The sequence below is a fragment of the Triticum aestivum genome, chromosome 4D, assembly GCF_018294505.1.
Source record: "Triticum aestivum cultivar Chinese Spring chromosome 4D, IWGSC CS RefSeq v2.1, whole genome shotgun sequence".
Taxonomy (NCBI): domain Eukaryota; kingdom Viridiplantae; phylum Streptophyta; class Magnoliopsida; order Poales; family Poaceae; genus Triticum; species Triticum aestivum.
Window position 1 is genome coordinate 5,689,520 of NC_057805.1, and position 11,562 is coordinate 5,701,081.

At 44.3% G+C, this 11,562-nt stretch overlaps 1 protein-coding gene across 2 annotated transcripts; it reads right to left on the reverse strand.

The window, feature by feature from the left end:
- Positions 1–3,733: 3,733 nt before the first annotated feature.
- LOC123095603 (uncharacterized) lies at positions 3,734–11,218 on the reverse strand. Of its 2 annotated transcripts, none has more exons than XM_044517126.1 (10): positions 10,959–11,218; positions 7,784–7,976; positions 7,541–7,698; positions 7,272–7,417; positions 6,180–6,242; positions 5,970–6,062; positions 5,310–5,471; positions 5,091–5,188; positions 4,861–5,012; positions 3,734–4,494 (listed from the first exon to the last, which is right to left on the reverse strand). In XM_044517126.1, exons 1-10 carry the CDS (start codon positions 11,182–11,184, stop codon positions 4,178–4,180), a joined length of 1,608 nt encoding a protein of 535 aa, XP_044373061.1. In that variant the 5' UTR covers positions 11,185–11,218; the 3' UTR covers positions 3,734–4,177. The 2 variants fall into 2 exon arrangements, with proteins under 2 accessions (XP_044373061.1, XP_044373060.1); XM_044517125.1 differs by lacking the exon at positions 10,959–11,218 and adding an exon at positions 8,431–8,746.
- Positions 11,219–11,562: the final 344 nt, after the last annotated feature.

The following is an 11,562-nucleotide window of genomic DNA, read 5'->3' on the forward strand; positions in this document are numbered from 1 at the left end:
TGGAGGGACGTCGGCGCTGCGTTGGAGCACCGCCGCGCCAGTGTTGGCGGCTGCAATGGCGCATCCCCGTGTTGCCGTTGCTGTCGAACGCCCAGCCCCGCTGAAGAGGGGGCGGCTCCTGCTTGCGCAGCAGCGCTGCTTCTTGTTTCACTATGTATCCAACAGCTGCGACGAAAGGATTGGACGGCTGTGCAGGCGGATGATTTCTCTAGGAAATCATCCGGCTTATCTGTAGCAGCGCCCTTTTCTAAATGCCATGAACAAAAACTGATACTCCCTTAATTTCTTCATGTAAGGTGTATTATTTCCAGCAAGGTGACCAAGGCACGTAATTGGAGACAGTAGGATGAAATTACCCTAGGCTAATTAGTTGATTATCGGCAAATAAATCATTTAGCCTATAAAGGGAAGAATACACGCAATTGGTAGAGAGATACTTTCCATCGACGATGGCGAGAGCCAAGCAATCTCGATCAGAGGGCGGATAAGGGCATCGGGTTGTGGCGGTTTACGCGGGGCTTGGGCGGCGAGGGGGGCGAGAAAGCGACGGAAGTGGAGATGGAGGCGGCCTCGCTCTCCCCCTCTCTCTCTCGTGTTGTTTTCTCTCTCTGACGGGAGGAATATGCAGAGTCAAAGAAGGATTGAGAGAAGATTCTGTTGCCGCCGTCCGGGCCCCTGGATTCTATTATTATGAAATACAATTCGGCATTGCGTCGCAGTTATTCCATGATCTTACGTGGAGATCCATACAATTTTTTTATAGATTTGGTTAAGTCCCGGTCGGGTGACATCTAGCCACATCCCAATTAAATTACTCTCTCCGTCCCATAATAGAAGAGCGTTTTAGACTAGTGTAAAAAAAATGCTCTAATATATGGAACGGAGGGAGTACAAGATTACTATAGTACATTATTTCTCTTTGTGAGCACACACAAATCTCTCCTTTTTTTTGCGGGAAGAGTACAGACAAAATTCTGAAGGACTCTAATACCTGGCGACCAGCCCCAAAAAGGAGGGCTGACCAACGATCATTCGCCAGGGGAGCAGCTCCCAGCGAACATTTCGCCTCCCTCAATTGTTCGGGGGAGGGCCAGGGCGAACCCATTGGTCCGGAGTCCGGTTTACCGTTTTCTCAAATGCCATGAACAAAAATACATATTTTCTTATGAAAACAAAGAAAACATAAATGTATAATTGCCCTAAACCAAAAAAACACATTTTCTTATGAATAACAGAGAAAACATAAATATATAATTGCCATGATATGAAAAAATAAACAATGTCATGCTACTTTATAAAACTGTCATTTCTTTAAATTATTAATTTACAAATGGTATGATTGAAACAATGTGCCGTGTGATCTGAAAAATAAATTTATGGATGTGCCAAAAAAGCCATGTTTTGGAGAAGAATGAAAAACACAATGTCATGTCGTAATGCTTTTTATTATTGGATCCATTGTGCAAAAGATCTTAAAAATGTGTGTCATTCGAAAAAACAAAATTGCCACGCTTATAATAATGAAATTGTCATCCTGATAATAATAAAAATGACATGCCAATAATAAAACTGGCATCCGGTTAATAATAAAAATGTCATCCTCCTTAAAATAAAAACGACATGTTACTAATAACAAAAATGACATGCTCTTAATCATAAAACCGTCATTATATCAATAATAAAATTGCCACGGTATCTCTATCTCTACTGCTTAAAAAGAACGTAAGGTTCTTATTTCATTCTCGTTCGTCTAACCTTCCTTGTATATGTCTCACTCTTTCCTTCTCCTCTTTGATTTTTTTTCTCTCATCTCTGATTTTTCTCCTATTCATTCTCTCTAAAACATAATCAATTTTCTCATGTTTTATTAACTTACCCAAAAAAAGCACATTTTGTCTGGTGAGTAATTAAATTTTTACCAAATAAATGGTTAACAATAAAATGACAGGTAAATCATGGCGAAAAACTTGCTAAGATTTTAGCGCATCAATATAATAATAGACACACAGTCACAAGCTAATCTAGTAGCCTCTATTACTTAAAATGAACATAAGGTTCTCAGTTCACCTCTCTTTCGTCTAACCTTCTATATATGTCCCACTCTTTCCTTCTCCTCTTTGATTTTTTCTCTCATCTCTGATTTTTCTCCCATCCATTCTCCCTAAAATAGAATCAATTATCTCATGTTTTATTAACTTATAAAAAAAGCATATTTTGTTTGGTAAGTAATTAAATTCTTACCAAAAAATAAGTGCTTAACAATAAAATGGCAGGTAAATTATGGCGATTGCATACAAAAACTTGCTAAAATTTTAGCGCATCAATATAATAATAGACGCGCGAGCTAATGTACTCAAATGTTTATATTCCTGTTGCAACGCACGGACAATTTTATAGTTAATTATTAAAATTCCATGCTCTTAGTAATAAAACTAATATTTTCTTAATAAAAAAAGTCATATTATGATAGCTGCAATTTGGCTTCCGGGCTCATCTGCTCCGGCCATGAACAGTAAAATCAAATAAAATAGTAAAAATTTTCAAAATAATTTGATTTTATTTTCATGAAAGATACTTCGTTGTGTGAGGTCCGTGCCAAATTTCAACTCATTTGGACTTTGAGTAGCTCTCACTTAAAAAGGCAAATGTGGATCTGTGAAACATTTTACTGTTTATGTACTGTTCGGACCCATTGTTTTTTTGCTGAGAGCTACTCAAATGTCTGAATGAGTTGAAAACTGGCATGGACCTCACGCACTAAAAAGTCTTCCATGCAAAAAAAAACAGATTTTTTAGAATTTTATTAGTATTATTATTTGAATTTAATTTTCACCATGTGCAGATAAGCCATGGCATAGAAATGGATATTCGTCATATTATTAATTATTAATAATAAAATTATCATGTGAAAAAGTAAAAATAAATAAATTTACCATGAATAAGTGATAAAATTTCCCAAAAGTTTCACATGGGGGGGGGGGGGGGGGCATTACAACAAAGGACCTAGAAAATGCCATGCTACATATAATAAAAATGCACATGGCAAGTTAAGAAAAAAAATCCCCTCTAAAAAATAGGGACTTTATTCTTTCAAAAGGAAAAAAAATGATTTTTCTTATTTTTTTAAATGAAAATTTGAATTTAAAGAATTTAGGTTCAAATACATAAAACAAGATAAAGTACATGTTTCCACAAAAACTGTTTCAGCCCAAGTGGTAAAGCGTGTGCGCCTCTCCGCAGGATGTCTCGAGTTTGAATTCCCTGCCTGTCCACCTCACATAAATTTTTAAACCCCTAAAAAAACATAAATTTTTAAACGAGTGTTCGCAGGAAACGGTTTACAGTGACCGACTCCAGTTGATCTACATGGCGTCGGCCCTGCGCCAAGATTCGCCTAGGGTTGGTCCCTTGGCGTACGTTCTCACAAAACCAATGCTCCCGGGAGAACTCTGAATTTCTTGGTTTCTCGCTTATTGTGAGACAACTTTGAATTTCTTGGTGGCTGATGGTGCTTGATCCCATTCTTGACTGGCAATGTCTACCCATCGCAAGCTTGCTGATTGCACGTGTTGCATTGTGCAGTACCATTTACAGCAGATTCTAAGAATACAGTCTAAAGGAGACTGAACCTCTCAGCCCAGCCCAAGTGCCCTGTTGAACTTGAGAGAGGTGCAGGTCGCCATCGATGAGCCTAACAGCTACTACGTCGCAACCGATGCCATCCAGCAGACCGGCTCCCAAACAGTCTTTGCTTTGCGTAACTTGACATAGTACATGCCTAGCTAACAAGAGATAAAGATCCTTGAAATGCCACACCTGAGAATGGAACAGGAGATGTTCAACAAGACAATGGCAAGATCCCAACAGGATCGACTGTCCCTAATCCATCGAATGGCGCGGAACCGACGCCGGTCGACATCCCCTGATGCATCGACTAAAATCTAAAGATCCATGGATGGCAATCTGCCAGCTAAACCTAACATTAGTTGAATTGAGACGGATGATGGTGGTTAACCAGCTACTAGCCTACAGTCACCAAGCATTCTGCTGCAATGGCGAACCATGTGGAAACGATGAACTTCCACCCCCTACCGCTACCAAGTTTCCAATCCTACCTTATGGAATCGTCCGCAAAAGCAGCACGCCGAGCTCCCTACGGTTTTAGTCGGTGAGGGTATCACATAAACCTGCTCAACAGACCGGAAGCTTTTCCGCTTTTCTCGGCTTCCTCGGACGAGCTTGAGGAGCTCTCGATCGACTCGTCCTCGGAGGCGTCGTCCCGCTCCACCCGCAACCGGTGAGCATTGTCAGCAGCCCATTGGGCGAACTCTGGGGTGGCTGTGTGTTCCATCAGTGCGTTTCTGGTCGATTCCTCGGTGAACTCCTCCCATTCTCTCTTTGAGTATCTCCGTGGTTCGATGTTGTGGAAGGTGGAGTAGTAGTCTTCATCTTGATTGGGTGCTACCCTCTTTCCTAGTGCTGACGGGACCAGACCTGCAAAGACAACAAGAGTTGGCTAGTTATTATGTCAAATGCTTCAACGTGTCAAAGTTGATGGTTTTATAGGTCTTCTGGAGTTAAATATATGCCTAAAAGATCATTAGTTCGTAGTACCAAAGACAAACAGAGAGCAGGGATGCAAATGGGTAGCCTGAAGGATACCCACCGAGGCTCCGACCATAACTAGTTCACTTGAATGAAGTAAAAATTACAAAATAACTAGCTAGGGCCAGAGGGCACCAACATCCATCAATTTGCATCCTTAAATATTTCGAGGTTACTTATGACTTATGGCAGTTTCCTATAAGTACAGTACACTGGCTCACAGTAGTATGCGGAACATGATACTGATTACTTTACCTCCATTGGCTAAATTGTTCCAACCATACTGTGTTGTTGTGGCTCTTCCAGTACCCGCCCCTGATGATGGACTTAAGAACTGGACCTGGCGAGTGTTGGGTGATACTTGAGTAAACCTTGGATGAGAAGGAACATTTGATTGTTTTCGCTTCCTGCAGCAGAATCAGCATATTCAGGGCTTCAACAGCAACAGTAAATTCACAACAGTAATTAACTCAAGGGACACTCACGGTGCTGTTGGCTTGTGAACTTTCTTTGCTGTCAGTACAGAGCAAATCCACCAGCTAGCAGCTAGAGCAGCCGATGCTAGAATAGGGTCCAGTGTGCTCTACAAGACAATGTCAAACATGAACTTCAAAAGACAATAAAATCTGATGTAGGCATTGACCAAGATTCAGAGTCCTCATAGATGCATGAGAAGAATACTTAGCGTTTGAAAATAAGCCCACCTGCATAACAAAGAACATTGAAACAACACGCATAGCCCACTTCACAAACTGTGCTATCCCGGCATCAACACTGCCATCTTTTGAAATGATAAATCTCCTCACCATCCAATAGCCAAAACCAGCTCCAGTCAAGACAACTGCTACCAGCAGAAAGATTGAAACCTGTAATTCATTCCAATATTTTTTGTTATTTGAAGAGCTTAAAGATTACCCAAAGTAGTGGCAATAAGTATTATTACTAGACAAGACAAGATAATGTGAACCATTTCTGACAGGAACAATAATTGAGAAGTCAGAAGATTGCTAGCAAATGATATAATACCATGCAAAAGGGTGAACAAAAACTAGGCTAAATCATATCCGAGGAACTAGGTCAGTCCATCACAAATATGGACAACAAGAACAAAGCAATCCATTCACATGTCTTCCCCACACTCAACGGTACTTGCATAATTATGCATTTCTGTGATGGCATTGAGCTAATTAATTCTTGATGTAACATGTGGCTTCTGGCCCATGTGGCCTTTAGATATCATACCATGATTATCCTTCTCTATTAATAATATACTGTAAGAGCCTCTCATGCTGTTTGCTGGGTAAAAAGAAGTATTATTCGATCACCAATTCTATAGTTGATACTTGGATGGATGAATTACTTACAGGGTTGTGCATCTCCTCACTCAAGCCAAAGTTTTCCAGAATAGAGGCAACCATTGAGGAGAAGTAGTGTGCAGCGTAGGAGCCAACACCCAACTAAATATTGGAAAAGGAATGAAATGATATCAAGAATTAGAGAGAATATATTCAGATAGGCATATTTATGGTGTAATAAAATGTTATAGCAGAACGCTGACGATATAGAAAACTTACCACAGATCCATAAATTGTAAGGTAAAATAAACCTTTTTTGCCCATTGGTAGCAGTTTCATCCCCTATAATGAGAACGAGGTCAGAACATTAAGGGAACCAATTCTCCAGCAAATAAATAGAAACCTGATTGAGAATGACTGTTCTTTATCATAAATTGTAACCAGGGCCACACTGATAACTTGGCATCATGTGCACTGAGCAAAAATTACGAAACTTGGGGGGTGTAGAGTTTTGATTACTGTAACATCAAATTAAATCAGTAACTAGTTATCTACAAGAGTAGAGAACAAACAAACAAACAGGAACATAATAAAAAATTAACTCCCTCATCAGAAATGCTCATGATTCCCCAACCAGCAAAATCAGTACCAGTTACAAGAAAATATTCCGTATTAAATGTACTAAAGTAAACACTAAACTTCGTTGTTGGTTGGTCAATCAGACCCTCGCACTGATACACTAAAAAACATCAAATGGTTCAAACACTGATGACTCACAAGATGCTAGTCCATCTGTACACCACCTGATGCTACAAGGAGCTACAAAGTTCAATAAAATAAGAGACGCCGTTAAGGTATTATCCTACAAAGCTCGCTGTTTATGTCTAAATCACCAAGATGGACCTGACTTTCAAGTATCTGTAGAAGAGAACTTCGGATACTACTACGGCATGGTTGATCAAGGGACTATTGAATTACCATAGTGCTATGTTGAATCTCCATCGAAATCAAGTTTACAGGGCATAAGTATCTTGCTTAATGAAGTGTACTCAAGTTTCTAGGTTTGCTAAAAAAATATCAGCATTAACACTTTGCATATAACTGCAAGGATCCTCATGGTGCCAAACTTTAACTTGATTCATGGTGTACTCTACTTGAAACTAGCATAATATCAAAGCCTATTTAACCTGCATCCATGCAGCTTACATGAACTTAAGAATATGGAACATCAATCAACTAGATTATTAATAGAAAACACTTTTGAGAAAGCCTTGAAAAATAGGTACCATAATGCATTAGTTTTATTTCACTTCTTTTAACAATGAATCTTTATCGAGAGAATCATAAACAGGTATTTGACTAAAACAATACCTGGAAAAGGACAATCAGCACCACAAGCAGGATTCCAAGTGCCATAGAGCTGCTATAGTAAAAAGGTGCCCATTTACTAACGATGGGTGACAGGAATAACAGGACAAATCCAATACCAAGGCAAGCTAAACGCCACTTCTGAAGCTCTGCAAATTTTGATTGCACGGAACGAGAATGAATTAGTATTTCAGAGGAAAGGGCTGATACATATGCTGTTAAATATGTGTGACTGGCGGAAACAGATTAGTTTCAGGAAAAGAAGTCCTTACCTTCCTGAATGGAAAGGCTGAAGACAGTAGATTTCTTATCAGTCAGTTTCACATCAACATATCTGCTGACATATGGAGACTTCACTGCGTTCCACATGCCACCTTGCAGAACTTGCCATTCACCCATCTCACATTGGCACAGACCCGTAGAAGCATTCCTGCAAATGAAAGTTGCTTCAATTTGCTGCATACTAGCAAAGATGCATATATTCTTTCTTTTTTTCCAGGCAATGCAAGACTTACCCATGAAAGCAAATCTGTATTTTCCAATGGAACTTTTCTGGCATTGAATGAGAAACATTCATTCTAACATGTATTTGATTTGCGTAGCTTTGAAACTGCCACCTTGGCATTCCAGAAATGCGGATTCGCTCACAAAAGATTCCACCCATGGATGAGGGAGCAAAAGTCACCTCCGGATTTTCCAAGCTGACATCTGCGGTAATGAATAATCAGGCCAGCATTGGTACACCTTAGCACACATAAATATGACAACGAGTAGGGTACCCCAAGGGCAGCAAGAACAATGCAGTTTACAACGGTGTGCGGTATTGCGACAAGAACGAAACGAACACTAGATCCTCCCACACAATGGACCCCGGATCATGAGTTCTGAGGGCAAATTGCTGAACATATTTGCCCAAAAAGGGCACACAATACTGCAAAGGAACAAAAATAATCACTCCAAAATCCTATTCGGAAACGAAGCCCCAACCAACAGCTACGGCCTGGGGAGGGGGATGCATCCCGAAGGCGGGCAGGACCGCGTAAAAACCCTAAACCCTAGGGGGAGGCCGTAATCGATCCCCGCGGCGCGGAGCGCGCAGGGGAAGTCAAATCCGAGCACAGAGAGCGGTCGCGGGGCGAGTTTCGGGGCGGGGCGCGCGAACCTTTGAGGGGGCGGCCGGACGCGGCGTCGGCGTCGGCGTCGTGGGCCTCGCCGGAGGAGAGGATGAGGAGGGCGGCGAGGGAGGTGAAGAGGAGGAGCGCCGGGACCGCGCGCCTGGGCGACGACTGGGAGGAGGAGGAGGCGGTGGAGGGCGGGCGCGCGGAGCTCGCCGACGAGGAGCAGGCGGTGGCGGCCGGCGCCGGCGCGGCGGCTGCGGCGGGGGCCATCTCCCCCCGCGGCGGCAGCGGCGCTTCTCTTCCCTCGAGTTTAAGAAAGCCGCTTCATTTGTGGGGGAAAGCGTGGGTCTACCAACTTGCTTCTCCTCCGCTGGATTTATTACGAGCAGCCGAGTATATATAGTACATTAAAAAAGGAATTATAGTTTGACCGTTGCAAATAGGCACAAAGATTTTAGGGAGATGATTCCCTCCGACCGACCGATCTTGGACCAGCGTCCGCCGCCTCCAGGTCCGTTAGATGGGCTCTTAATCAGATGGTCGAGAGCCAACTCCTATGTGTCGTCTTCCTCAACCAACACATGCCCCTGGGTGACTGGGCCCACCCATCAACCGACTGTTTACAATCAACCGACTATTTACAATCAACCTATAGTCGTCTTCCTCAACCGACACATGCCCCTGGGCGGCTGGCCCCACCCATCAATCTCCGCATCTCCCACAATCCAGTCTCACCCTCTCCCCAGAAATCCCACTTCTTCGTCTTCCCCCAAATCCACACTGGCCTGCCTACTGCCTCCTCTCTCCCATTGTAGCAGTCATTGCCAACTGAGCTCGTTGCTGCAGATCTGCTTCGTGCTATGTTTCGTTGCCCAAATCTCGTGGTGAAAGTGCAACTAAGCCCCGGGTGGTTTGGGTAATTAATAACAACATATATCTCATTGAACTAATATCCATTCAAGTTAAAGATTTCAGGAAGTTCAATGGTTGACATGGCAAGGACTAGTGATTGTAGACCCCTCAAAATGCTAAGGACATGGATTGGCAAAAGCTCAAGACTCTACTTTTTTGGTTAAGTGATCCAAGATCACATTGACTCCATAGAAAAGCCAATACTATTAAAAGGGGAAGAGGTGTTGTTTAATGATATGTTTGCTCAAGTGCTCAGTGATATTGCTCCAAAACCCTCAGCCACTTTCTCTATCCAAATATGTCCACAACCCTACATTCCAACTCGGTCCCATCGAAACATGCATATCCGGACCCACCGAGTTCATCTGGACACTGCACAGCCAAACCCTAACAAATCGGATCCATCGATATGGATCTCGGTCTCACCGAGATGGCCTTGCCAACTCTCTGTTGCCTGTTGCAATTATTTCGGTCTTATCGAGTTTTGCAATCAGTGCCACCGAGATGGCTTGCCAACTGAAAGATCGTGGATGTCGCCTAGAGGGGGAGGGTGAATAGGCGCTTTAAAATAATTACGGTTGAGGCTTGAACAAATACGGAATAAACCTAGCGGTTAATTTGTCAAGCACAAAACCTACAACAACTAGGCTCACCTATGTGCACCAACAACTTATGCTAAGCAAGAAAAACTACTTAGGTGATAGCAAGATATATGACAAGAAACAATATGGCTATCACAAAGTAAAGTGCATAAGTAAGGGCTCGGGTAAGAGATAACCGAGGCACGCGGAGACGACGATGTATCCCGAAGTTCACACCCTTGCGGATGCTAATCTCCGTTTGGAGCGGTGTGGAGACACAATGCTCCCCAAGAAGCCACTAGGGCGACCGTAATCTCCTCACGCCCTCGCACAATGCAAGATGCCGTGATTCCACTAAGGGACCCTTGAGGGCGGTCACCGAACCCGTACAAATGGCAACCCTTGGGGGCGGTCACCGAACCCGTACACTTTGGCAACCCTTGGGGGCGGTCATCGGAACCCGTCAAATTGCTCGGGGCGATCTCCACAACCTAATTGGAGACCCCGATGCTTGCCCGGAGCTTTACACCACAATGATTGAGCTCCGAACACCACCAACCATCTAGGGCGCCCAAGCACCCAAGAGGAACAAGCTCAAGGGTACCAAGCACCCAAGAGTAATAAGCTTCTCAACTTGTAACTTCCACGTATCACCATGGAGAACTCAAACCGATGCACCAAATGCAATGGCAAGGGCACACGGAGTGCCCAAGTCCTTCTCTCTCAAATCCCACCTATTGCGACAAGAACGAAACGAACACTAGATCCCCCCACACAATGGACCCCGGATCATGAGTTCTGAGGGCAAACTGCTGAACATATTTGCCCAAAAAGGACACACAATACTGCAAAGGAACAAAAATAATCACTCCAAAATCCTATTCGGAAACGAAGCCCCAACCAACAGCTACGGCCTGGGGAGGGGGATGCATCCCGAAGGCGGGCAGGGCCGCGTGAAAACCCTAAACCCTAGGGGGAGGCCGTAATCGACCCCCGCGGGCGCGGGAGCGCGCAGGGGGAACCCAAATCCGAGCACAGAGAGCGGTCGCGGGGCGAGTTTCGGGGCGGGGCGCGCGAACCTTTGAGGGGGCGGCCGGACGCGGCATCGGCGTCGGCGTCGTGGGCCTCGCCGGAGGAGAGGATGAGGAGGGCGGCGAGGGAGGTGAAGAGGAGGAGCGCCGGGACCGCGCGCCTGGGCGACGACTGGGAGGAGGAGGAGGCGGTGGAGGGCGGGCGCGCGGAGCTCGCCGACGAGGAGCAGGCGGTGGCGGCCGGCGCCGGCGCGGCGGCGGGGGCGGGGGCCATCTCCCCCCGCGGCGGCGGCGGCGCTTCTCTTCCCTCGCGTTTAAGAAAGCCGCTTCATTTGTGGGGGGAAGCATGGGTCTACCAACTTGCTTCTCCTCCGCTGGATTTATTACGAGCAGCCGAGTATATATATATATCTCTAGTAGTATTACAAAAGGAATTATAGTTTGACCGTTGCAAATAGATAGACACAAGATTTTATGGCCGTTCAAAATAAAGCTTGCATATATATTCCCAAATACAGACAGCTAGGATGCCACTCGGCCAAAAACAAAAAAGAAAGACCAGAAACGACTAAAATCAACCGACTGTCTACACCCAACCTACAGCCGCCTCCCTCAACCGACACATGCCTCTGGGCCCACCCATCGGTCTTTG

Bases quoted from the DNA above. Each gene is read 5' to 3' on its own strand.
- LOC123095603 (XM_044517126.1), bottom strand. From the start codon at position 11,184: ATGGCCCCCGCCCCCGCCGCCGCGCCGGCGCCGGCCGCCACCGCCTGC. The intron at 7,418-7,540 runs GTAAGGACTTCT...CAAAATTTGCAG, and splicing joins CAGCCTTTCCATTCAGGAAG to AGCTTCAGAAGTGGCGTTTA. The intron at 5,013-5,090 runs GTGAGTGTCCCT...ATTCTGCTGCAG, and splicing joins GTTCACAAGCCAACAGCACC to GAAGCGAAAACAATCAAATG.